The sequence below is a fragment of the Oncorhynchus mykiss genome, chromosome 2 (assembly GCF_057628025.1).
Source record: "Oncorhynchus mykiss isolate SJ-2025 chromosome 2, ASM5762802v1, whole genome shotgun sequence".
Taxonomy (NCBI): domain Eukaryota; kingdom Metazoa; phylum Chordata; class Actinopteri; order Salmoniformes; family Salmonidae; genus Oncorhynchus; species Oncorhynchus mykiss.
This window is the reverse complement of record NC_143023.1, coordinates 100,398,867-100,426,366: the sequence shown is the minus strand read 5'-3', so window position 1 is coordinate 100,426,366 and position 27,500 is coordinate 100,398,867. Positions and strand designations below refer to the sequence as shown.

Sequence of the window (27,500 nt, the reverse complement as noted above, 5' to 3'; positions counted from 1 at the left end):
CATACATGCACACACACACACCAACACACGCACACCAACATACACACACACCAAAATACACACACCAACATACACACAAACATACACGCACACACAACATACACGCACACACAACATAAGCAGTCCCATTCTCCCTTCTGCACACCAAAGAAGCCCTCTTCGGTTACCAGAGGCCCTTCTACCATCCTTCTCTGTCCCCGTCCTCTGTCCCCATCCTCTGTCCCCGTCCTCTGTCCCCGTCCCCTATCCCCATCCTCTGTCCCCATCCTCTGTCCCCGTCCTCTATCCCCATCCTCTGTCCCTGTCCCCATCCTCTGTCCCCATCCTCTGTCCCCATCCTCTGTCCTCATCCTCTGTCCCCATCCTCTATACTCTGTCCCCATCCTCTATCCTCTGTCCCCATCTTATATCCTCTGTCCCCATCCTCTATCCCCATCCTCTATCCCTGTCCCCATCCTCTATCCCTGTCCCCATCCTCTATCCCTGTCCCCATCAAATATCCCTGTCCCCATCAAATATCCTCTGTCCCCATCCTCTGTCCCCATCCTCTGTCCTCTGTCCCCATCCTCTATCTCTGTCCCCATCAAATATCCTCTGTCCCCATCCTCTGTCCCTGTCCTCTGTCCCCATCCTCTATCCCCATCCTCTATCCCTGTCCCCATCAAATATCCTCTGTCCCCGTCCTCTGTCCCCATCCTCTATCCTCTGTCCCCATCCTCTGTCCCCGTCCTCTATCCCTGTCCCCATCCTCTATCCCTGTCCCCATCAAATATCCCTGTCCCCATCAAATATCCTCTGTCCCCATCAAATATCCTCTGTCCCCATCCTCTGTCCTCATCATCTGTCCTCTGTCCCCATCCTCTATCTCTGTCCCCATCAAATATCCTCTGTCCCCATCCTCTGTCCCTGTCCTCTGTCCCCATCCTCTATCCCTGTCCCCATCAAATATCCTCTGTCCCTGTCCTCTGTCCCCATCCTCTATCCTCTGTCCCTGTCCTCTGTCCCCATCCTCTATCCTCTGTCCCCATCCTCTATCTCTGTCCCCATCCTCTATCCTCTGTCCCTGTCCTCTGTCCCCATCCTCTATCCTCTGTCCCCGTCCTCTATCCTCTGTCCCCATCCTCTATCCTCTGTCCCCATCCTCTATCCTCTGTCCCCATCCTCTATCCTCTGTCCCCATCCTCTGTCCCCGTCCTCTGTCCCTGTCCTCTGTCCCCATCAAATATCCTCTGTCCCCATCTTATATCCTCTGCCTCTATCCCCATCCTCTATCCCCATCCTCTATCTCTCTCTGTCCCCACCCTTCTCTGTCCCTGTGTCCCTGGCCCCATAACTACCGTAATACTACTGTAATGTTGACTATGCAGAACAAGGTCTGCAGATCAGTTCACTGGTCCTCTGTGGTTTTGACTGGTAGCCATGTTGAGTGTACCAATCAAAGTGCTGTGGTATGAGGGGTATTGACTGGTAGCCATGTTGAGTGTACCAGTCAAAGTGCTGTGATCTGAGGGATATTGACTGGTAGCCATGTTGAGTGTACCAGTCAAAGTGCTGTAGTCTGAGGGGTACTGACTGGTAGCCATGTTGAGTGTACCAGTCAAAGTGCTCTGATCTGAGGGGTATTGACTGGTAGCCATGTTGAGTGTACCAGTCAAAGTGCTGTGGTATGAGGGGTATTGCTGTCTGTCCCTTTCTATGTCACTCTATTTCTATGTTGCAACTAGACTAGCAGCCTGCTATGACCTACCACACTCCGTTCTGGTCCGGTCTGGTGCAGATCACAACATGGCTGTGTTGGTCTCCCATGGACTTGGATAGGCTAGTAACTAGCTGTGTTGGTCTCCTTGTGGACTTGGATAGGCTAGTAACTAGCTGTGTTGGTCTCCTTGTGGACTTGGATAGGCTAGTAACTAGCTGTGTTGGTCTCCTTGTGGACTTGGATAGGCTAGTAACTAGCTGTGTTGGTCTCCTTGTGGACTTGGATAGGCTAGTAACTAGCTGTGTTTGTCTCATTGTGGACTTGGATAGGCTAGTAACTAGCTGTGTTGGTCTCCCATGGACTTGGATAGGCTAGTAACTAGCTGTGTTGGTCTCCTTGTGGACTTGGATAGGCTAGTAACTAGCTGTGTTGGTCTCCTTGTGGACTTGGATAGGCTAGTAACTAGCTGTGTTGGTCTCCTTGTGGACTTGGATAGGCTAGTAACTAGCTGTGTTGGTCTCCTTGTGGACTTGGATAGGCTAGTAACTAGCTGTGTTGGTCTCCTTGTGGACTTGGATAGGCTAGTAACTAGCTGTGTTGGTCTCCTTGTGGACTTGGATAGGCTAGTAACTAGCTGTGTTGGTCTCCTTGTGGACTTGGATAGGCTAGTAACTAGCTGTGTTTGTCTCATTGTGGACTTGGATAGGCTAGTAACTAGCTGTGTTGGTCTCCTTGTGGACTTGGATAGGCTAGTAACTAGCTGTGTTGGTCTCCTTGTGGACTTGGATAGGCTAGTAACTAGCTGTGTTGGTCTCCTTGTGGACTTGGATAGGATAGTAACTAGCTGTGTTGGTCTCCTTGTGGACTTGGATAGGCTAGTAACTAGCTGTGTTGCTCTCCTTGTGGACTTGGATAGGCTAGTAACTAGCTGTGTTTGTCTCATTGTGGACTTGGATAGGCTAGTAACTAGCTGTGTTGGTCTCCTTGTGGACTTGGATAGGCTAGTAACTAGCTGTGTTGGTCTCCTTGTGGACTTGGATAGGCTAGTAACTAGCTGTGTTGGTCTCCCATGGACTTGGATAGGCTAGTAACTAGCTGTGTTGGTCTCTTTGTGGACTTGGATAGGCTAGTAACTAGCTGTGTTGGTCTCCTTGTGGACTTGGATAGGCTAGTAACTAGCTGTGTTGGTCTCCTTGTGGACTTGGATAGGCTAGTAACTAGCTGTGTTGGTCTCCTTGTGGACTTGGATAGGCTAGTAACTAGCTGTGTTGGTCTCCTTGTGGACTTGGATAGGCTAGTAACTAGCTGTGTTGGTCTCCTTGTGGACTTGGATAGGCTAGTAACTAGCTGTGTTGGTCTCCTTGTGGACTTGGATAGGCTAGTAACTAGCTGTGTTGGTCTCCTTGTGGACTTGGATAGGCTAGTAACTAGCTGTGTTGGTCTCCTTGTGGACTTGGATAGGCTAGTAACTAGCTGTGTTGGTCTCCTTGTGGACTTGGATAGGCTAGTAACTAGCTGTGTTGGTCTCCCATGGACTTGGATAGGCTAGTAACTAGCTGTGTTGGTCTCTTTGTGGACTTGGATAGGCTAGTAACTAGCTGTGTTGGTCTCCTTGTGGACTTGGATAGGCTAGTAACTAGCTGTGTTGGTGTCCTTGTGGACTTGGATAGGCTAGTAACTAGCTGTGTTGGTCTCCTTGTGGACTTGGATAGGCTAGTAACTAGCTGTGTTGGTCTCCTTGTGGACTTGGATAGGCTAGTAACTAGCTGTGTTGGTCTCCTTGTGGACTTGGATAGGCTAGTAACTAGCTGTGTTGGTCTCCTTGTGGACTTGGATAGGCTAGTAACTAGCTGTGTTGGTCTCCTTGTGGACTTGGATAGGCTAGTAACTAGCTGTGTTGGTCTCCTTGTGGACTTGGATAGGCTAGTAACTAGCTGTGTTGGTCTCCTTGTGGACTTGGATAGGCTAGTAACTAGCTGTGTTGGTCTCCTTGTGGACTTGGATAGGCTAGTAACTAGCTGTGTTGGTCTCCTTGTGGACTTGGATAGGCTAGTAACTAGCTGTGTTTGTCTCATTGTGGACTTGGATAGGCTAGTAACTAGCTGTGTTGGTCTCCTTGTGGACTTGGATAGGCTAGTAACTAGCTGTGTTGGTCTCCTTGTGGACTTGGATAGGCTAGTAACTAGCTGTGTTGGTCTCCTTGTGGACTTGGATAGGATAGTAACTAGCTGTGTTGGTCTCCTTGTGGACTTGGATAGGCTAGTAACTAGCTGTGTTGCTCTCCTTGTGGACTTGGATAGGCTAGTAACTAGCTGTGTTTGTCTCATTGTGGACTTGGATAGGCTAGTAACTAGCTGTGTTGGTCTCCTTGTGGACTTGGATAGGCTAGTAACTAGCTGTGTTGGTCTCCTTGTGGACTTGGATAGGCTAGTAACTAGCTGTGTTGGTCTCCCATGGACTTGGATAGGCTAGTAACTAGCTGTGTTGGTCTCTTTGTGGACTTGGATAGGCTAGTAACTAGCTGTGTTGGTCTCCTTGTGGACTTGGATAGGCTAGTAACTAGCTGTGTTGGTCTCCTTGTGGACTTGGATAGGCTAGTAACTAGCTGTGTTGGTCTCCTTGTGGACTTGGATAGGCTAGTAACTAGCTGTGTTGGTCTCCTTGTGGACTTGGATAGGCTAGTAACTAGCTATGTTGGTCTCCTTGTGGACTTGGATAGGCTAGTAACTAGCTGTGTTGGTCTCCCATGGACTTGGATAGGCTAGTAACTAGCTGTGTTGGTCTCTTTGTGGACTTGGATAGGCTAGTAACTAGCTGTGTTGGTCTCCTTGTGGACTTGGATAGGCTAGTAACTAGCTGTGTTGGTGTCCTTGTGGACTTGGATAGGCTAGTAACTAGCTGTGTTGGTCTCCTTGTGGACTTGGATAGGCTAGTAACTAGCTGTGTTGGTCTCCTTGTGGACTTGGATAGGCTAGTAACTAGCTGTGTTGGTCTCCTTGTGGACTTGGATAGGCTAGTAACTAGCTGTGTTGGTCTCCTTGTGGACTTGGATAGGCTAGTAACTAGCTGTGTTGGTCTCCTTGTGGACTTGGATAGGCTAGTAACTAGCTGTGATGGTCTCCTTGTGGACTTGGATAGGCTAGTAACTAGCTGTGTTGGTCTCCTTGTGGACTTGGATAGGCTAGTAACTAGCTGTGTTGGTCTCCTTGTGGACTTGGATAGGCTAGTAACTAGCTGTGTTGGTCTCCTTGTGGACTTGGATAGGCTAGTAACTAGTTGTGTTGGTCTCCTTGTGGACTTGGATAGGCTAGTAACTAGCTGTGTTGGTCTCCTTGTGGACTTGGATAGGCTAGTAACTAGCTGTGTGGGTCTCCTTGTGGACTTGGATAGGCTAGTAACTAGCTGTGTTGGTCTCCTTGTGGACTTGGATAGGCTAGTAACTAGCTGTGTGGGTCTCCTTGTGGACTTGGATAGGCTAGTAACTAGCTGTGTGTCCTACTGCTCTATGATCTTAATAGTGATGTTTCTTGTTGCTAAGTGCTTCTGGTGACATATGTATGTGACTATCAAAAATAACAATGGACAATAATAATGTTGTTTATGCTAAATCACTCTAATTCATATTGCCCTCAAAGCATGCTGATTCGTTCAAGTATTTTTGGTTCATTTAGCTGGGGGAAAAAAACACATCTGATAGAAGTTTAATTGTCTTTATTTAAATCATATAAAACACATGGTTCATTTAGTTTGGTATTTCTGGACAGACAACATCCATGTCTTTATTTACTGTACGTTTCTATTCTGTGTGTAAATGTTAGACATTATTATATAGACTGTTGAGTTTGATTGTCCTGGGCTGGGATGTTAATATGGTGTATGTGGTTACTATACTACAGTTTTAACCAACCACAAAATGTGACACAAACATCACACGTCCCTCTTTGTGCCTCAAATGCTTTACTGTACATGCAAGAAAATATACTCTGTTGTTTTTTTTCTCCATTGTGGCTTTTACAACAACAAACTCTGAAATGTCTGTCCCCCAAGGATTCTGTTTGGAGGAATGTGATATGAAGATAAACACTATATACACTGTCAAACTCTGGTATTTATTTGCCTCTGATTATAGTGCAGCAAAGTAGAGAACTAAAACAGCAACAGCAAAATGTGAGTCCTGTAGTGAACTGTACTGTACATGATACCAACCACACTTACAGTCCTGAAGGCCCAGAGACCAATCACACGTACGGCCCTGAAGGCCCAGAGACCAATCACACGTACGGCCCTGAAGGCCCAGAGACCAACCACACTTACAGTCCTGAAGGCCCAGAGACACACCACACGTACGGCCCTGAAGGCCCAGAGACCAACCACACTTACAGTCCTGAAGGCCCAGAGACACACCACACGTACGGCCCTGAAGGCCCAGAGACCAACCACACTTACAGTCCTGAAGGCCCAGAGACAAACCACACGTACGGCCCTGAAGGCCCAGGGACCAATCACACGTACGGCCCTGAAGGCCCAGAGACCAATCACACGTACGGCCCTGAAGGCCCAGAGACCAATCACACGTACGGCCCTGAAGGCCCAGAGACCAATCACACGTACGGCCCTGAAGGCCCAGAGACCAATCACAGGTACGGCCCTGAAGGCCACAGACTGTGGCTTTAAGGGGATTACAGACTGGTTTTAAGGGGATTACAGACTGGTTTTAAGGGGATTACAGACTGGTTTTAAGGGGATTACAGACTGGTTTTAAGGGGATTACAGACTTGTTTTAAGGGGATTACAGACTGGTTTTAAGGGGATTACAGACTGGTTTTAAGGGGTTTACAGACTGTGGCTTTAAGGGGATTACAGACTGGTTTTAAGGGGATTACAGACTGGCTTTAAGGGGATTACAGACTGTGGTTTTAAGGGGATTACAGACTGTGGCTTTAAGGGGATTACAGACTGACTTTAAGGGGATTACAGACTGGCTTTAAGGGCATTACAGACTGTGGCTTTAAGGGGATTACAGACTGTGGCTTTAAGGGAATTACAGACTGTGGCTTTAAGGGGATTACAGACTGTGGTTTTAAGGGGATTACAGACTGGTTTTAAGGGGATTACAGACTTTGGCTTTAAGGGGATTACAGACTTTGGCTTTAAGGGGATTACAGACTGTGGCTTTAAGGGGATTACAGACTGGCTTTAAGGGCATTACAGACTGTGGCTTTAAGGGGATTACAGACTGTGGCTTTAAGGGAATTACAGACTGTGGCTTTAAGGGGATTACAGACTGGCTTTAAGGGGATTACAGACTGTGGTTTTAAGGGGATTACAGACTGGTTTTAAGGGGATTACAGACTTTGGATTTAAGGGGATTACAGACTTTGGCTTTAAGGGGATTACAGACTGTGGCTTTAAGGGGATTACAGACTGGCTTTAAGGGGATTACAGACTGGCTTTAAGGGGATTACAGACTGACTTTAAGGGGATTACAGACTTTGGCTTTAAGGGGATTACAGACTGTGGCTTTAAGGGGATTACAGACTGTGGCTTTCAGGGGATTACAGACTGTGGCTTTAAGGGAATTACAGACTGTGGCTTTAAGGGGATTACAGACTGGCTTTAAGGGGATTACAGACTGTGGTTTTAAGGGGATTACAGACTGGTTTTAAGGGGATTACAGACTTTGGCTTTAAGGGGATTACAGACTTTGGCTTTAAGGGGATTACAGACTGTGGCTTTAAGGGGATTACAGACTGGCTTTAAGGGGACTACAGACTGGCTTTAAGGGGATTACAGACTGTGGCTTTAAGGGGATTACAGACTGTGGCTTTAAGGGAATTACAGACTGTGGCTTTAAGGGGATTACAGACTGGCTTTAAGGGGATTACAGACTGTGGTTTTAAGGGGATTACAGACTGGTTTTAAGGGGATTACAGACTTTGGCTTTAAGGGGATTACAGACTTTGGCTTTAAGGGGATTACAGACTGTGGCTTTAAGGGGATTACAGACTGGCTTTAAGGGGATTACAGACTGGCTTTAAGGGGATTACAGACTGACTTTAAGGGGATTACAGACTTTGGCTTTAAGGGGATTACAGACTGTGGCTTTCAGGGGATTACAGACTGTGGCTTTAAGGGGATTACAGACTGTGGCTTTAAGGGGATTACAGACGGGTGTTAAGGGAATTACAGACTGTGGCTTTAAAGGGATTACAGACTGGCTTTAAGGGAATTACAGACTGTGGCTTTAAGGGGATTGCAGACTGGCTTTAAAGGGATTACAGACTGGCTTTAAGGGAATTACAGACTGTGGCTTTAAGGGAATTACAGACTGGCTTTAAAGGGATTACAGACTGGCTTTAAAGGGATTACAGACTGGCTTTAAAGGGATTACAGACTGTGGCTTTAAGGGAATTACCGACTGTGGCTTTAAGGGGATTACCGACTGTGGTTTTAAGGGGATTACAGACTGTGGCTTTAAGGGGATTACAGACTGTGGCTTTAAAGGGATTACAGACTGTATCTTTAAAGGGAATTACAGACTGTGGCTTTAAAGGGATTACAGATTGGCTTTAAGGGGATTACAGACTGTGGCTTTAAGGGCATTACAGACTGTGGCTTTAAGGGCATTACAGACTGGCTTTAAGGGGATTACAGACTGGCTTCAAGGGGATTACAGACTGGCTTTAAGGGGATTACAGACTGGCTTCAATGGGATTACAGACTGGCTTCAAGGGGATTACAGACTGTGGCTTTAAGGGGATTACAGACTGGTTTTAAGGGGATTACAGACTGGTTTTAAGGGGATTACAGACGGGCTTGATTGGGACAAATCATTTACTTCACTTGTTTTTAAGCAGGATTTTTCTGAAAATGTCTGGGAATTTTGGGAAAGTTGCTGGACTTTTGCAACTCTACTTGTTGTTACTTTTATTGTATATTATTTAATGTTTAACTGTTATAATTTTCTATTTTTACTTTGCTATATACACTTTCTATAAAACTGTTTTACTTTTTCCTATGTATATACTTTTCAAATGTATTATTTATGATTGTGTGTAATATTTTTGTAGCGATTCTGAATGCAATCGATCAGCATGACGTTCACGTCTCTGTACCTGCAATCAAGGCAATGTAACCATAGAAATAGAATCAATAGAACGGACTTTCCCTTTCAATCCTCCGTGTTGTGATGGGCTTTTCCTGTTCTAGTAATCATATTTCTATGAATGTAAACCGTGTCCTCTGAATGTTCTTCCCTTTGATGTGGTTGGTCAGAAAACATCTTCCCCTTCGATGTGATTGGTCAGAAAATATCTTCCCCTTCGATGTGATTGGTCAGAAAATATCTTCCCCTTCGATGTGATTGGTCAGAAAATATCTTCCCCTTCGATGTGATTGGTCAGAAAACATCTTCCCCTTCGATGTGATTGGTCATTGGAAATCTATGCATGACTGCTTTTAGCCAGAGTTTACCTGTGTTAAATCAACAAGTCTTGGAAAGCAATGTGTCTCTATTCTGTCAAAAGAAAATAGTTATCTTATTTCGTCATGATTGTTAATCAGTCGAGATAATAGATTGTTGATTAAAGTACCGATTGATAATCTTTCTTCCCAAGACGTTTTGAAGAAAGGCTTTAATGACAACGTATTAAAAAACAAAAAGCTCAAGTCGTGTTTCTAGGACGGACGCAGCAAAATCTTCCTTGTTTGAAGTTTAAGACTGTAATCTGGCTGGAAATATTGTTTTGTTTATATTGTTTTGGGACTCAAGAGGTTAAAAAGGATGAATGAAAAAATATCAAATGAACGAGGTGGGTAATGGAAATTAGAACGGTTTTAGTTGAATCTCTTGCTATTTTTTTATGTTTACATACCCTACATTACTCATCTCATATGTATATACTGTACTCTATACCATCTACTGTATCTTGTTTACATACCCTACATTACTCATCTCATATGTATGTACTGTACTCTATACCATCTACTGCACCTTGTTTACATACCCTACATTACTCATCTCATATGTATATACTGTACTCTATACCATCCACTGCATCTTGCCTATGCCGTTCTGTACCGTCACTCATTCATATGTCTTTATGTAGATATTCTTATTCATTCCTTTACACTTGTGTGCATAAGGTAGTAGTTGTGGGATTTTTAGGTTAGATTACTCGTTGGATATTATTGCATTGTCGGAACTAGAAGCACAAGCATTTCACTACACTCGCATTAACATCTGCTAACCATGTGTACGTGACCAATAACATCTGCTAACCATGCGTATGTGACAAATTCAATTTGATTTGATTTGATTTTTTTGGGGACGGTTTCCCGGACACAGGTGAAGCTTAGTTCTGGACCAAAAAAGCAAAGATCAATGGAGTCACCATTAAAAAGTTCAGGATTAGTCTTAATGTGTGTCCCTGAAACCGCCCCTGAGGAGGAGGCCCAGTAGACCTTGGATTTACTATCTTTTCCATGTCATCAATTGTTCTAACATGAGGTGCAGCAACACTGAACACTGTTATCACTTCATCCCTGTATACGTGGAAAAACATGCCTAAATATGAAGACTTAAAAATAATATGATGGAATATAATCAGACTTTTTCTGTAATAAATCATGGATTTATCTTTTGTATCAGCTGTTCGGGAATGTTCTTTTTGTTTGAGTGTGTTAGATTTATATTCACGCCTCGTTTTGTGTTCCAGGAAGTAGATTTATATTCACGCCTCGTTTTGTGTTCCAGGAAGTAGATTTATATTCACGCCTCGTTTTGTGTTCCAGGAAGTAGATTTATATTCACGCCTCGTTTTGTGTTCCAGGAAGTAGATTTATATTCACGCCTCGTTTTGTGTTCCAGGAAGTAGATTTATATTCACGCCTCGTTTTGTGTTCCAGGTGTACAAAGGAAAAACACCTGCACTCTTGATTGCTTCCGCCAGGTTTTACAGTATTGTAAATAACTGTCCCAAACGGCACCCTATTCCCTATATAGTGCACTACTTTAGACTAGAGCCCTATTCCCTATATAGTGCACTACTATAGACCAAAGCCCAATAGAACCCTATTCCCTATATACTGCACTACTTTAGACCAGAGCCCTATAGAACCCTATTCCCTATATAGTGTACATATAGTGTATATAGTGAACACATAGAATGTGTGTTTAAAGTGGAGCAGAGAGTTGGTGTCAGTGTGTGGGTGTCAGTGAGTTGGTGTCAGAGAGTGGGTGTTACTGCTTTTATCATGTAGTCACCAATCTAAGCATTTTTATTACCTTTCAGAGACTAAACATTATAATGCTTTTAACACACACATAGAATTACAGTAAGTAGTCATTCTAGTTCTATGGCTTTTTAAAAAGGCTTTGTGTCTTCGGTAAAGCCAGCGTTGTCATGTGCTTTCTCTTGCAGGTTATAACAGTTTTTGGCAGGTTGTACTTTCCTCTTCATCCCCTTCCTGCCGATATCTTCCTTGACAAAGGGACCTTCGTCTTTAACCGTGTCTGTGTCTTGGCACTCCATGTCCTAGTATACAAGAGAAATAGGTATTGAGATGTCACACTAGACCCAGGCTGAACACATGCACTTTATTGGTAAGACTTAGCATTGAGTTTCTCAAATACCGGTGTAGTACTACTGTAGTTACAGCTATGCGCTACGCTATCCCGCTGTGCCCTCCGACGAACCATCAAACAGGCAAAGCGTCAATACAGGACTAAGATTGAATCCTACTACACCAGCTCTGATGCTCGACTTATTTTTATTTATTTATCAACATTTTTTTCTCCCAAATTTTGATCTTGTGTCATCGCTGCAACTCCCCAACAAGCTCGGGAGGCGAAGGTCGAGTCATACGCCAAACCGCGCTTCTTAACACCCGCCAGCTTAACCCGGAAGGCAGCCTCACCAATGTGTCGGAGGAAACACCGTTCAATTGACAACCGAAGTCAGCCTGCAGGGTTCCAGGCCGCCACAGGGAGTCGCTAGAGCACGCTGAGCCAAGTTAATGTTTCAATGTTACATGTTTCAAGCAGACCACTATAGTCCCTGTGACCAAGAAAGCCAAGGTTATCTGCATAAATTACTACCGACCCGTAGCACTCATGTCTGTAGCCATGAAATGCTTTGAAAGGCTGGTCATGGCTCACATCAACACCATCATCCTAGAAACCCAATACCCACTACAATTTGCATACCGCCCCAACAGATCCACAGATGATTGCACTCAACACTGCCCTTTCCCACCTGGACAAAAGGAACACCTATGTGAGAATGCTGTTCATTGACTACAGCTCAGCCTTCAACACCATAGGGCTCTCAAAGCTCCTAATTAAGCTAAGGACTCTGGGACTAAACACCTCCCTCTGCAACTGGATCCTGGACTTCCTGACAGGCCGCCCCCAGGTGGTAAAGGTAGGCAACAACACATCTTCCACGCTGATCCTCAACACGGGGCACCTCATGGGTGCTTCCTGTACTCCCCGTACACCCACGTCTGGTGGCCAGGCACAACTCCTACACCATCCATTAAGTTTGCAGACGACACAACGATGGTTGGGCCTGATCACTGAAGACGATGAGACGGTCTATAGGGAGGAGGTCAGAGACCTGACCGTGTGGTGCCAGGACAACAACCTCTCCCTCAACGTGATCAAGACAAAGGAGATGATTGTGGACTACAGGAAAAAGAGGACCGAGCATGCATGCCTCCCCCATTCTCATCAACGGGGATGTAGTGGAGCAGGTCGAGAGCTTCAAGATCCTTGGTGTCCACAATCATGTTCCAAGTTGCCTGGTACGGCAACTGCTCAACATCAGACCGCAAGGCGCTACAGAGGGTAGTGCGTACGGCCCAGTACATCACTAGGGCCAAGCTTCCTGCCATCCAGAACCTCTATACCAAAGACTCCAGCCACCATAGTTATAAACTGTTCTCTCTGCCACCGCACGGCAAGCGGTACCTGGAGCACCGAGACCAAGGCTCCTTAACAGCTTCTACCCCCAAGACATAAGACTGCTGAACAGCTCATCAAATGGCCACCGGACTGTTACATTGATACATATTACCGTGACTAACCTGTACCCCCGCACACTGACCCGATACCGGTACTCCGTGTATATAGCCTCGTTATTTTTATTTTATTGTGTTTATTTATTTTTTTATTATTTTACGTTTATTTAGTAAATATTTTCTTAACGCTTCTCTTTCTAAAAAACTGTTGGTTAAGGGCTTATAAGTAAGCATTTCACGGTAAGGTTGTATTTGGGCTACACCGGTTATATTCGGGCTCATGTAACAAATAAAATTTGATTTGATTTATATTACCACTTTTTTTTCTAGGATCATATGTCCTAACGTTGTTTGGCTGACAAGGTCCTTGTATGGCCATGCTGGTTTATGCTATGTTATACTGTATTCTGATATGCTAACTTTTATTACCATGCTTACATGTCGGTCTTTTGTCTCTTTCACCTGTTTTAATTCGTGATGGACGCCACACCAACACATCTTCTTGTACTTCTTTGACCAAAAGCAGAAGAGGTTACACACCGGTCGTAGGAGCCACGGTTTCACATCTTGACTCCTGGTGTGTCCTGTCAGAGGTCGGAGATAGATTCCACTTTCAAGTTCAGAGAATGACACAAACTAATTCAATTTGGTTCTCGGAATGTTGTGGGAAAATTTAGAATTCAAGTTATCGAAATGAGAACCTTCTATTAAGAGATGCTACAGGAACACTCGTGTGCTAGATGGGATGGCTGGTAGGTATGTGGTATACTGACAACACGTTAGACCCACTGCAGTAAATACATGGCACACCATATACCATGTCTGCCAAATAGACTTTCCATCTCTGGTCAATCAGTAATGAATGAGATCATTAAATCAGTCTTTCTCAGTGCAGTTGTACATATATAATCAATGGTTTTCTAAATGGCGTTTGTGTGAGTGTATTGTACCACACGCGCATTAGGGACATATTCTATAGCAGATGTAGTTAAAGACAGACAGACAGACAGACAGACAGACAGTGTGTGTTGAACCTTTGCAGAAACAGACAGGTCATGTGATGACAGAAGAGTACTGGAACCACAGCAACATAACTTAAGAGGTTTAGACCACCGTGTCTTTCAGACAGAAGCCATTGATTCCTGTTCTCTGTGACTGCTTCCTGCTGATTTAATGTCTCTTTGCAGCAGGACCACAGAAACGCATAATAGCAGAGTGACTCTATAGCTCTGGAATGGGCTGACGATCTATTCTTCACAACAGATCCTTATATTCCAATGACATCATTTTCAGGAGACGCAAGAAGCACGGCAGCAATATAACCTTTTGAAAGCTGCTCGTCCAATCAGCATCCAGGATCTACCCGTTTAAAAAAGTTATATTTGATTCTGTCATCTAATGTTTGTGCTGATGAATCCCCATTCTATGGTTCTAATTACAGTGGGGCAAAAAAAGCTTTTAGTCAGCCACCAATTGTGCAAGTTCTCCCACTTAAAAAGATGAGAGAGGCCTGTAAATTTAATCATAGCTACACTTCAACTATGCCAGACAAAATGAGGGGAAAAAATCCAGAAAATCACATTGTAGGATTTTTTATGAGTTTATTTGCAAATTATGGTGGAAAATAAGTATTTGGTCACCTACAAACAAGCAAGATGTCTGGCTCTCACAGACCTGTAACTTCTTTAAGAGGCTCCTCTGTCCTCCACTCATTACCTGTATTAATGGCACCTGTTTGAACTTGTTATCAGTATAAAAGACACCTATCCACAACCTCAAACAGCAACACTCCAAACTACACTATGGCCAAGACCAAAGAGCTGTCAAAGGACACCAGAAACAAAATTGTAGACCTGCACCAGGTTGGAAAGACTGAATCTGCAATAGTTAAGCAGCTTGGTTTGAAGAAATCAACCGTGGGAGCAATTATTAGGAAATGGAAGACATACAAGACCACTGATAATCTCCCTCGATCTGGGGCTCCACGCAAGATCTCACCCCGTGGGGTCAAAATGATCACAAGAACGGTGAGCAAAAATCCCAGAACCACAAGGGGGGACCTAGTGAATGACCTGCAGAGAGCTGGGCCCAAAGTAACAAAGCCTACCATCAGTAACACACTACGCCGCCAGGGACTCAAATCCTGCAGTGCCAGACGTGTCGGCCTGCTTAAGCCAGTACATGTCCATGCCCGTCTGAAGTTTGCTAGAGAGCATTTGGATGATCCAGAAGAAAATTGGGAGAATGTCATATGGTCAGATGAAACCAAAATATAACTTTTTGGTAAAAACTCAACTCGTCGTGTTTGGAGGACAAAGAATGCTGAGTTGCATCCAAAGAACACCATACCTACTGTGAAGCATGGGGTGGAAGCATCATGTTTTGGGGCTGTTTTTCTGCAAAGGGACCAGGACGACTGATCCGTGTAAAGGAAAGAATGAATGGGGCCATGTATCGTGAGATATTGAGTGAAAACCTCCTTCCATCAGCAAGGGCATTGAAGATGAAACGTGGCTGGGTCTTTCAGCATGACAATGATCCCAAACACACCGCCCGGGCAACGAAGGAGTGGCTTCGTAAGAAGCATTTCAAGGTCCTGGAGTGGCCTAGCCAGTCTCCAGATCTCAACCCCATAGAAATTCTTTGGAGGGAGTTGAAAGTCTGTGTTGCCCAGCAACAGCCCCAAAACATCACTGCTCTAGAGGAGATCTGCATTGAGGAATGGGCCAAAATACCAGCAACAGTGTGTGAAAACCTTGTGAAGACTTACAGAAAACTTATTTGACCTCTGTTATATACCCTTTGTTGGCAATGACAAAGTATTGAGATAAACTTTTGTTATTGACCAAATACTTATTTTCCACCATAATTTGCAAATAAATTCATTAAAAATCCTACAATGTGATTTTCTGGATTTTTTTTCTCATTTTGTCTGTCTTAGTTGAAGTGTACCTATGATGAAAATTACAGGCCTCTCTCATCTTTTTAAGTGGGAGAACTTGCACAATTGGTGGCTGACTAAATAGTTTTTTGCCCCACTGTATATGTCAACGCTGCAGACACACAGTACCTGTGATGAAGGAGATGAGCAGGCCAGCAGTAACGGTGGCTGAAAACCCAACAGCGCTATAGTACAGATAGGACATGGAGTACCAGTGATCAGCCAGGGACGACCTGTGGAAGACAGAGGAGTTACAATATCCTGTTGTCCACAAGATCGCCTACAAAATAAAGGTTGCAAAACATTGCTAACTATCCCAAAATTCCCAGGTTTTCCAGAAATCCTATTTGAAGAATAACACATTTCTTGTTTATTCTATTCTCTCTGGGGGGATTTTCCAAAAGGGATTTCTGGAAAGCATCAAAAATGTGGGGAAATGTTTGGAATTCTGCAACCTTAACTACAAATCACTTGGATGTGAAGTATGGGAAATCCAATGTCATCTTAATTTCATTACTCGTTTGTTTCTGAGAATGTGTATTCAAGGTTTTTAAAAGGCTTCTGAAGTTTCTAATTTCCACTTTTTAAAATGTCCAACTTGATTTTGCCCTAACGAAAAATGTATCAATGTATATCTATTAATTATAATCCAAATAATAATTCAAATGTCCTGTTGCTGAAGGATTATTTTCCTGCTGTAGCAAACTGGCTCAAATTAAGATCCTCCATCTGTATTAAAGAGAGGTGTGTGTGTATATATACTGTACTGTACATAATACAATACATCTAGTGTATCATAGCTTAGTAAACGTGGGTTGTGTTCAGCGGGGAGGAATCATTTTTAAATATCTTGAAGAGGGTCACGCACAACCTGAACTTGTCCAATAACAACACAGATTCCATTTTCCATTAAATCTTTTTGCTACATTTTCTCCCGAACTGAACATGGTCCTGGTGACATAGACTATACAGTACTATACCTTGATGGTAGAGTGGTAGGGTCCAGGTGACAGAGACTATACAGTACTATACCTTGACGGTAGAGTGGTAGGGTCCAGGTTAGAGACTATACAGTACTATACCTTGATGGTAGAGTGGTAGGGTCCTGGTGACAGACTATACAGTACTATACCTTGATGGTAGAGTGGTAGGGTCCAGGTGACAGAGACTATACCTTGATGGTAGAGTGGCAGGGTCCAGGTGACAGAGACTATACAGTACTATACCTTGATGGTAGAGTGGTAGGGTCCAGGTGAGAAGGTGGAACAGCGGTGGTGGGGTCCTGGTGACAGAGACTATACCTTGATGGTAGAGTGGTAGGGTCCTGGTGACAGAGACTATACCTTGATGGTAGAGTGGCAGGGTCCAGGTGACAGAGACTATACAGTACTATACCTTGATGGTAGAGTGGTAGGGTCCAGGTGAGAAGGTGGAACAGCGGTGGTGGGGTCCGATGAGTTCGCTTGAAGACATCCCTCTATACTGAGAGACAGAGGTCTAGTGTTGATGTCTAGAGCAGGGTAGATGAAGGCTCCAACACCTGCCCAGAACGACATGGCGATGCCCACTATCAGACCGCCGGCTGCTCCCTGAAGGCAGACGTCAACAAGTCACAGTAACACTTTTACAACCTTCAGGTTTTATCACAGTTTGTTATAAGCATGTATGAGACTTTATAATGTCCCGTAGTAAGGCTTATAATAACTTATGTTAACACCTGCCCAGAACGACAAGGACGACGCCCACTATCACCTGCTGCTGCCTGAAGACAACCAGTACAGCACACGAACTGAATTAAGGAAGATGATAATTTATAAATGAGTTACTTGATAACTGAATTTATATAGATGTATGTAGAATTGCTTGTGTTTTTAAGTGAGTTTTGGTAAAAAAAACAATTCAAGGATCAGATTCTTGGATTAAAGCCTAATTTCTTAATCATTCATTATTGTTAATAGTGAAATAGGAACTAGACTTAATCTGTCTGGAAGCGCTGTGGAGACAACGAAGAGGTGTTTTCTGACCATAGAGTTGGTCCAGGGGAAGATGATTCCCAGAGAGAAGAGACCCAGCATGGGACCACCACACATACCATGGATACTCAGAGCTGCCTGGGAAACACACATCAAGACGTATTAATCACATAGGCATCAGCTCCATGCACGTACTAGTCCTTCAAACACTAACGGGGACAGTGTTTACCTGGACAACCCCTCCCATGTAGGATGCAGCAACCGCCATAGTGGTGCAGGCAACGCCGAACACGATACCTGCAGAGGTAAAGATGGTAGAGTGTGTACGTTGGCATTAATCTTCACAAGCTGGGCTCCAATTTATGACCTATATTATAGTAATAACTGGGGAGTTATTCTAATAGGGTAATAACTGGGGATAAATTATATTATGGTAATAACCGGGGAGTTATTCTAATAGGGTAATAACGAGGGAGTTATTCTATTATAGTAATAACAGAGTTATTTTATTATGGTAATGACTGGGGAGTTATTATATTATAGTAATAACAGGGTTATTTTATTATGGTAATAACTGGGGAGTTATTATATTAAAGTAATAAATGGGAGTGATTCTATTTATAGTAATAACGGAGTTATTCTAATATAGTAATAACTGGGAGTTATTCTAATAGGGTAATAACTGGGAGTTATTCTAATATAGTAATAACAGAGTTATTCTATTATAGTAATAACAAGTATTATATTATGCTAATAACTGGGGGGTTATTCTACTATGGTAATAACTGGGGAGTTATTATATTAGGGTAATAACTGGGAGTTATTCTAATATGGTAATAACCGGGGAGTTATTCTAATGTGGTAATAACCGGGGAGTTATTCTATTATAGTAATAACTGGGAGTTATTCTATTATAGTAATAACTGGGAGTTATTCTAATATGGTAATAACTGGGAGTTATTCTAATATGGTAATAACTGGGAGTTATTCTATTATGGTAATAACTGAGAGTTATTCTAGTATAGTAATAACTGGGAGTTATTCTATTATAATAATAACAGGGAGTTATTCTTACACAGTCCTTTGCTGATCCAGCCGCTGGCTTTGTTGGAGAGGTTAGTACAACACTGCTTAACAAAGTCTTCATAGGTCACCGTGGCTAGGGCATTGATGCTGGCTGCCACAGTACTGAGAGAGGCAATGACTGGGAATTAGTGGAGATCTCCTAATGAATACTGTACTTAAGTTAGAGTGCAATGAAGGCAAGACGATGTCATTCTGGGCTGGGTTTTCCCAAAGCCTTAGTTTGTAAATACATTGACGATTGACCTTTCGAAACACTGATTTTACAATTACTCTCTTGTGGCTGCGTTGTGGAGCAAAATAACATCCTACTTTAGCTACGAAGGCTTTGGGAAAACTATCCCTAAAACAATTTAAAATGATCCACACAGTGATTCCTCTAACCTGAGTGTTCCACTGAACGCACAGGCAACAAACAGCCCTGGAAGACCAGGATAATCCCCCAGTATCTCCATGACAAAATAAGGCATGAGCTGTAGAGACACAGAGTGAAAAGGATAAGGCATGAGGAGTAGAGACACAGAGTGAAAAGGATATGGCATGAGCTGTAGAGACACAGAGTGAAAAGGATATGGCATGAGCTGTAGAGACACAGAGTGAAAAGGATAAGGCATGAGCTGTAGAGACACAGAGTGAAAAGGATATGGCATGAGCTGTAGAGACACAGAGTGAAAAGGATATGGCATGAGCTGTAGAGACACAGAGTGAAAAGGATAAGGCATGAGCTGTAGAGACACAGAGTGAAAAGGATATGGCATGAGCTGTAGAGACACAGAGTGAAAAGGATATGGCATGAGCTGTAGAGACACAGAGTGAAAAGGATAAGGCATGAGCTGTAGAGACACAGAGTGAAAAGGATATGGCATGAGCTGTAGAGACACAGAGTGAAAAGGATATGGCATGAGCTGTAGAGACACAGAGTGAAAAGGATATGGCATGAGCTGTAGAGACACAGCGTGAAAAGGTCATGGCATGAGCTGTAGAGACACAGAGTGAAAAGGATATGGCATGAGCTGTAGAGACACAGAGTGAAAAGGATATGGCATGAGCTGTAGAGACACAGAGTGAAAAGGATATGGCATGAGCTGTAGAGACACAGAGTGAAAAGGATATGGCATGAGCTGTAGAGACACAGAGTGAAAAGGATATGGCATGAGCTGTAGAGACACAGAGTGAAAAGGATATGGCATGAGCTGTAGAGACACAGAGTGAAAAGGATAAGGCATGAGCTGTAGAGACACAGAGTGAAAAGGATATGGCATGAGCTGTAGAGACACAGAGTGAAAAGGATATGGCATGAGCTGTAGAGACACAGAGTGAAAAGGATAAGGCATGAGCTGTAGAGACACAGAGTGAAAAGGATATGGCATGAGCTGTAGAGACACAGCGTGAAAAGGATATGGCATGAGCTGTAGAGACACAGAGTGAAAAGGATAAGGCATGAGCTGTAGAGACACAGAGTGAAAAGGATATGGCATGAGCTGTAGAGACACAGAGTGAAAAGGATATGGCATGAGCTGTAGAGACACAGAGTGAAAAGGATATGGCATGAGCTGTAGAGACACAGAGTGAAAAGGATATGGCATGAGCTGTAGAGACACAGAGTGAAAAGGATAAGGCATGAGCTGTAGAGACACAGAGTGAAAAGGATATGGCATGAGCTGTAGAGACACAGTGAAAAGGATATGGCATGAGCTGTAGAGACACAGAGTGAAAAGGATATGGCATGAGCTGTAGAGACACAGAGTGAAAAGGATATGGCATGAGCTGTAGAGACACAGAGTGAAAAGGATATGGCATGAGCTGTAGAGACACAGAGTGAAAAGGATATGGCATGAGCTGTAGAGACACAGAGTGAAAAGGATATGGCATGAGCTGTAGAGACACAGAGTGAAAAGGTCATGGCATGAGCTGTAGAGACACAGAGTGAAAAGGATATGGCATGAGCTGTAGAGACACAGAGTGAAAAGGATAAGGCATGAGCTGTAGAGACACAGAGTGAAAAGGATATGGCATGAGCTGTAGAGACACAGAGTGAAAAGGATATGGCATGAGCTGTAGAGACACAGAGTGAAAAGGATATGGCATGAGCTGTAGAGACACAGAGTGAAAAGGATATGGCATGAGCTGTAGAGACACAGAGTGAAAAGGATATGGCATGAGCTGTAGAGACACAGAGTGAAAAGGATATGGCATGAGCTGTAGAGACACAGAGTGAAAAGGATATGGCATGAGCTGTAGAGACACAGAGTGAAAAGGATATGGCATGAGCTGTAGAGACACAGAGTGAAAAGGATATGGCATGAGCTGTAGAGACACAGAGTGAAAAGGATATGGCATGAGCTGTAGAGACACAGAGTGAAAAGGATAAGGCATGAGCTGTAGAGACACAGAGTGAAAAGGATAAGGCATGAGCTGTAGAGACACAGAGTGAAAAGGATATGGCATGAGCTGTAGAGACACAGAGTGAAAAGGATATGGCATGAGCTGTAGAGACACAGAGTGAAAAGGATATGGCATGAGCTGTAGAGACACAGAGTGAAAAGGTCATGGCATGAGCTGTAGAGACACAGAGTGAAAAGGATATGGCATGAGCTGTAGAGACACAGAGTGAAAAGGATAAGGCATGAGCTGTAGAGACACAGAGTGAAAAGGATATGGCATGAGCTGTAGAGACACAGAGTGAAAAGGATATGGCATGAGCTGTAGAGACACAGAGTGAAAAGGATATGGCATGAGCTGTAGAGACACAGAGTGAAAAGGATAAGGCATGAGCTGTAGAGACACAGAGTGAAAAGGATATGGCATGAGCTGTAGAGACACAGAGTGAAAAGGATATGGCATGAGCTGTAGAGACACAGAGTGAAAAGGATATGGCATGAGCTGTAGAGACACAGAGTGAAAAGGATATGGCATGAGCTGTAGAGACACAGAGTGAAAAGGATATGGCATGAGCTGTAGAGACACAGAGTGAAAAGGATATGGCATGAGCTGTAGAGACACAGAGTGAAAAGGATATGGCATGAGCTGTAGAGACACAGAGTGAAAAGGATATGGCATGAGCTGTAGAGACACAGAGTGAAAAGGATATGGCATGAGCTGTAGAGACACAGAGTGAAAAGGATATGGCATGAACTGTAGAGACACAGAGTGAAAAGGATATGGCATGAGCTGTAGAGACACAGAGTGAAAAGGATATGGCATGAGCTGTAGAGACACAGAGTGAAAAGGATAAGGCATGAGCTGTAGAGACACAGAGTGAAAAGGATATGGCATGAGCTGTAGAGACACAGCGTGAAAAGGATATGGCATGAGCTGTAGAGACACAGAGTGAAAAGGATATGGCATGAGCTGTAGAGACACAGAGTGAAAAGGATATGGCATGAGCTGTAGAGACACAGAGTGAAAAGGATATGGCATGAGCTGTAGAGACACAGCGTGAAAAGGTCATGGCATGAGCTGTAGAGACACAGCGTGAAAAGGTCATGGCATGAGCTGTAGAAACACAGCGTGAAAAGGTCATGGCATGAGCTGTAGAGACACAGAGTGAAAAGGATATGGCATGAGCTGTAGAGACACAGCGTGAAAAGGTCATGGCATGAGCTGTAGAAACACAGCGTGAAAAGGTCATGGCATGAGCTGTAGAGACACAGCGTGAAAAGGTCATGGCATGAGCTGTAGAGACACAGCGTGAAAAGGTCATGGCATGAGCTGTAGAGAGACAGAGTGAAAAGGATATGGCATGAGCTGTAGAGACACAGCATGAAAAGGTCATGGCATGAGTAGAGACTTAAGGGGAAGTTAATGAGTACCGGGTAGCAGAGCACTGGACACAAACACTGGAGACTGTATCAATGTCGGCCACTAGACACCAGGGTTGGAGTCAATTCCATTTCAATTCAGTCACTTCCTGAATTGAAATGGAATTAACCCGAACTCTGTAAACACTAACGACCAGATGTGAATTTAAGGGTTAGATATTACTGCACTGTTGGAGCTAGAAACACAAGCATTTCGCAAAAAAACCCGCAATAACATCTGCTAAATGTGTGTATGTGATTAATATAATTTGATGTAGAACAGCCCCACTAATTAGACAGTAGTGACCTATGTGGTTTGTGGCTGTGACAGAGTAAGAATTGGAGAAGACAAGTTAATTAGGGCTAGAAATATAACAGAGTTTGTGTCCCAAATGGCACCCTATTCCCTATATATAGTGCACTACTTTAGACCAGGGCCCTATAGAACCCTATTCCCTATATAGTGCACTACTTTAGACCAGAGCCCTATAGAACCCTATTCCCTATATAGTGCACTACTTTAGACCATAGCCCTATAGAACCCTATTCCCTATATAGTGCACTACTTTAGACCAGCGCCAATAAGGCTTTGGTCAAAAGTAGTGCCCTACTTTATATAGGGAATAGGGTGACATGGGACACAACCAGAGACACTTATTGGTGTAGAAAGGATAGTAACAGTAACCAGGTGTCCTACCCTGATGTGTTTCAACTGACTTTGTGCTTGCCTCCACCCCCCTCCAGGTGTCGCCCATCTTCCCCATTATTGTTTTGGGGCGGACGGTAGCCTAGTGGTTAGAGTGTTGGGCCAGTAACTGAAAGGTTGCTGGATTGAATCCCCGAGCTGACAAGGTAAAACTATGTTGTTCTACCCCTGAACAAGGCAGTTAACCCGCTGTTCCCTGGTAGGCCGTCATTGTAAATAAGAATTTGCTCTTAACTGACTTGCCTGGTTAATTAAATAAAAAAATCCCCTGTGCATTTTTACCTGTGTTCTCTGTTTGTCAGTTGCCAGTTCGTTTTGTTCATGAAACCTTCCAGCGTTTGTTTCCCCTGTTCCTGCCTGTTTCTTGCTCTTAAATCAGACACATGTTTTCATTGATAAATCACACGCATGTTTTCACTGATACATAAATCAGAGCCATATTGCATTTGTATATAGGCTCTGACATTAAAAAGGCTATGAGACATCACTCTCCTTTCTCGGTCACAGCAATACCGCAGCATGCCATACGTCTAGGCTACCAGTCTATTTCCTTTAAGCGTGCTTGGCTATTGGATGAATGGTAACCAAGCGTGCTTGGCTATTGGATGAATGGTAACCAAGCGTGCTTGTCTATTGGATGAATGGTAACCAAGCGTGCTTGTCTATCGGATGAATGGTAACCAAGCGTGCTTGGCTATTGGATGAATGGTAACCAAGCGTGCTTGTCTATTGGATGAATGGTAACCAAGCGTGCTTGGCTATTGGATGAATGGTAACCAAGCGTGCTTGTCTATTGGATGAATGGTAACCAAGCGTGCTTGTCTATTGGATGAATGGTAACCAAGCGTGCTTGGCTATTGGATGAATGGTAACCAAGCGTGCTTGTCTATTGGATGAATGGTAACCTAATATTGGTTGTGTAGCTAGCAGTCATGTCAGAAAATATGCTTATGATTTAGGCCCATATAACTAAATTAGACGATGCTTCTGTTTTATCATTAGTCTACATTTGAATGTTTTTATTAACCTACCACTATTTTAATTAAAACGCCTGCATTTACAACCCAAAATAACGTTTGCTCGTAATACAGTTCTTCAACCACTACGAGTCGTGCTACGCTACGGTCTGAGATACGCACACTTTCCTGTCAAGTTCATATTTGATACAGTAAATATCAACCTTTTAGGGAAAAGTGGTGCTTTGTGTTTACACACTTTCTCTGGTCTGGTGTACTACTGTATAAAGGGACAACCAGAGACATTATAGATAGTAGAGGTAACCTGGTCTGGTGTACTACTGTATAAAGGGACAACCAGAGACATTATAGATAGTAGAGGTAACCTGGTCTGGTGTACTACTGTATAAAGGGACAACCAGAGACATTATAGATAGTAGAGGTAACCTGGTCTGGTGTACTACTGTATAAAGGGACAGCCAGAGACATTATAGATAGTAGAGGTAACCTGGTCTGGTGTACTACTGTATAAAGGGACAACCAGAGACATTATAGATAGTAGAGGTAACCTGGTCTGGTGTACTACTGTATAAAGGGACAACCAGAGACATTATAGATAGTAGAGGTAACCTGGTCTGGTGTACTACTGTATAAAGGGACAACCAGAGACATTATAGATAGTAGAGGTAACCTGGTCTGGTGTACTACTGTATAAAGGGACAACCAGAGACATTATAGATAGTAGAGGTAACCTGGTCTGGTGTACTACTGTATAAAGGGACAACCAGAGACATTATAGATAGTAGAGGTAACCTGGTCTGGTGTACTACTGTATAAAGGGACAACCAGAGACATTATAGATAGTAGAGGTAACCTGGTCTGGTGTACTACTGTATAAAGGGACAACCAGAGACATTATAGATAGTGGTAGTAACCTGGTCTGGTGTACTACTGTATAAAGGGATAACCAGAGACATTATAGATAGTAGAGGTAACCTGGTCTGGTGTACTACTGTATAAAGGGACAACCAGAGACATTATAGATAGTAGAGGTAACCTGGTCTGGTGTACTACTGTATAAAGGGACAGCCAGAGACATTATAGATAGTAGAGGTAACCTGGTCTGGTGTACTACTGTATAAAGGGACAACCAGAGACATTATAGATAGTAGAGGTAACCTGGTCTGGTGTACTACTGTATAAAGGGACAACCAGAGACATTATAGATAGTAGAGGTAACCTGGTCTGGTGTACTACTGTATAAAGGGACAACCAGAGACATTATAGATAGTAGAGGTAACCTGGTCTGGTGTACTACTGTATAAAGGGACAACCAGAGACATTATAGATAGTAGAGGTAACCTGGTCTGGTGTACTACTGTATAAAGGGACAACCAGAGACATTATAGATAGTAGAGGTAACCTGGTCTGGTGTACTACTGTATAAAGGGACAACCAGAGACATTATAGATAGTAGAGGTAACCTGGTCTGGTGTACTACTGTATAAAGGGACAACCAGAGACATTATAGATAGTAGAGGTAACCTGGTCTGGTGTACTACTGTATAAAGGGACAACCAGAGACATTATAGATAGTAGAGGTAACCTGGTCTGGTGTACTACTGTATAAAGGGACAACCAGAGACATTATAGATAGTAGAGGTAACCTGGTCTGGTGTACTACTGTATAAAGGGACAACCAGAGACATTATAGATAGTAGTAATAACCTGGTCTGGTGTACTACTGTATAAAGGGATAACCAGAGACATTATAGATAGTAGAGGTAACCTGGTCTGGTGTACTACTGTATAAAGGGATAACCAGAGACATTATAGATAGTAGAGGTAACCTGGTCTGGTGTACTACTGTATAAAGGGACAACCAGAGACATTATAGATAGTAGAGGTAACCTGGTCTGGTGTACTACTGTATAAAGGGACAACCAGAGACATTATAGATAGTAGAGGTAACCTGGTCTGGTGTACTACTGTATAAAGGGACAACCAGAGACATTATAGATAGTAGAGGTAACCTGGTCTGGTGTACTACTGTATAAAGGGACAACCAGAGACATTATAGATAGTAGAGGTAACCTGGTCTGGTGTACTACTGTATAAAGGGACAACCAGAGACATTATAGATAGTAGAGGTAACCTGGTCTGGTGTACTACTGTATAAAGGGACAACCAGAGACATTATAGATAGTAGAGGTAACCTGGTCTGGTGTACTACTGTATAAAGGGACAACCAGAGACATTATAGATAGTAGAGGTAACCTGGTCTGGTGTACTACTGTATAAAGGGACAACCAGAGACATTATAGATAGTAGAGGTAACCTGGTCTGGTGTACTACTGTATAAAGGGACAACCAGAGACATTATAGATAGTAGAGGTAACCTGGTCTGGTGTACTACTGTATAAAGGGACAACCAGAGACATTATAGATAGTAGAGGTAACCTGGTCTGGTGTACTACTGTATAAAGGGACAACCAGAGACATTATAGATAGTAGAGGTAACCTGGTCTGGTGTACTACTGTATAAAGGGACAACCAGAGACATTATAGATAGTGGTAGTAACCTGGTCTGGTGCTGTGACTGACTGGGCGGTCCATGGATCACAGTTGGCGTAGAAAGCATACATAATGAGTCCGGAGAACACCGCGCACACCAGGATGACCAGCAGGCCCAGCAGGTTGAAGTACAGAGCTCTGAGGATGTGAATGACAAACAAATGATACTGGGAAAGAAAGAAAAAAAAATCACAACCAGATGTATAGAGCTCTTTTCACATCAACCGCTATCACAAAGTGCTTTACAGTAACTCAGCCTTGACACGTGGATAGCAGACAAAGGCAGTGATATTAAGCATCCTGACTGTTCCACACAAGACACTCTTAATAATAATAAAAGTACTCAGTATATTGTGTTGCAGTTGTCGTCCAGATCCGTCTCGAAGGACCATAGATAAGAGTAGCACCTTGTTAGAGTGGACTCCGAAAAACACGTGTCGGATCTGGTTTCAACTACGGCGGATGCATAGAGCAGGCCAGTACGGCTCGGCACGGCTCGGCTCAGTAGTGTAAAAACGGTATATGTCTTCAGTGAAGGAATGTGCTTACAGTTTGGCGTGTGTCTCGGTTTTGCAGGAGATGCATCTCTGTATAGTTGACTGGTTGACCCCGTAGATGCCCAGCCAGGTGAAGGTTCCCCCAACAGAGATGGTCCAGAACGTATGACGTCTCAGTGGGTCAGGGTCAAAGCTGAGGGCATAGAGTCGTATTCATTAAGTGCGCTGGGTTCTCAAAGTAGGGTACCG

The 27,500-nt window shown here is 43.6% G+C and overlaps 2 protein-coding genes across 6 annotated transcripts in view; one reads left to right on the top strand and one right to left on the bottom strand.

Moving 5' to 3' along the window:
* LOC149985321 (uncharacterized) overlaps positions 1-1,557 on the top strand; it is a 1,840-nt gene extending 283 nt beyond the window's left edge. Inside the window, exon 2 of the mRNA XM_090215626.1 lies at positions 171-1,557. Within this exon, the coding sequence (XP_090071752.1) occupies positions 171-1,454 (1,284 nt within the window). The 3' untranslated portion in view covers positions 1,455-1,557. The remainder of the gene's footprint in view (positions 1-170) is intronic.
* Positions 1,558-10,934: 9,377 nt separating this feature from the next.
* The window catches only part of slc5a12 (solute carrier family 5 member 12), a 24,162-nt gene continuing 7,596 nt past the window's right edge, over positions 10,935-27,500 (bottom strand). For 2 of the 5 annotated variants that reach the window (XM_090214196.1, XM_036960937.2), the window contains 10 exons: positions 27,304-27,444; positions 26,763-26,892; positions 19,103-19,191; positions 18,711-18,823; positions 17,865-17,932; positions 17,687-17,773; positions 17,058-17,251; positions 15,792-15,895; positions 13,184-13,305; positions 10,935-11,235 (listed from right to left, as the gene is read on the bottom strand). In XM_090214196.1, coding sequence (XP_090070322.1) covers positions 11,065-11,235; positions 13,184-13,305; positions 15,792-15,895; positions 17,058-17,251; positions 17,687-17,773; positions 17,865-17,932; positions 18,711-18,823; positions 19,103-19,191; positions 26,763-26,892; positions 27,304-27,444 — 1,219 coding nt within the window. In that variant the 3' untranslated portion in view covers positions 10,935-11,064. Of the gene's footprint in view, positions 11,236-13,159; positions 13,306-15,791; positions 15,896-17,057; positions 17,252-17,686; positions 17,774-17,864; positions 17,933-18,710; positions 18,824-19,102; positions 19,192-26,762; positions 26,893-27,303; positions 27,445-27,500 lie in introns of all 5 variants that reach the window. The other 3 variants (XM_090214188.1, XM_090214182.1, XM_036960947.2) reach the window with 2 other exon arrangements.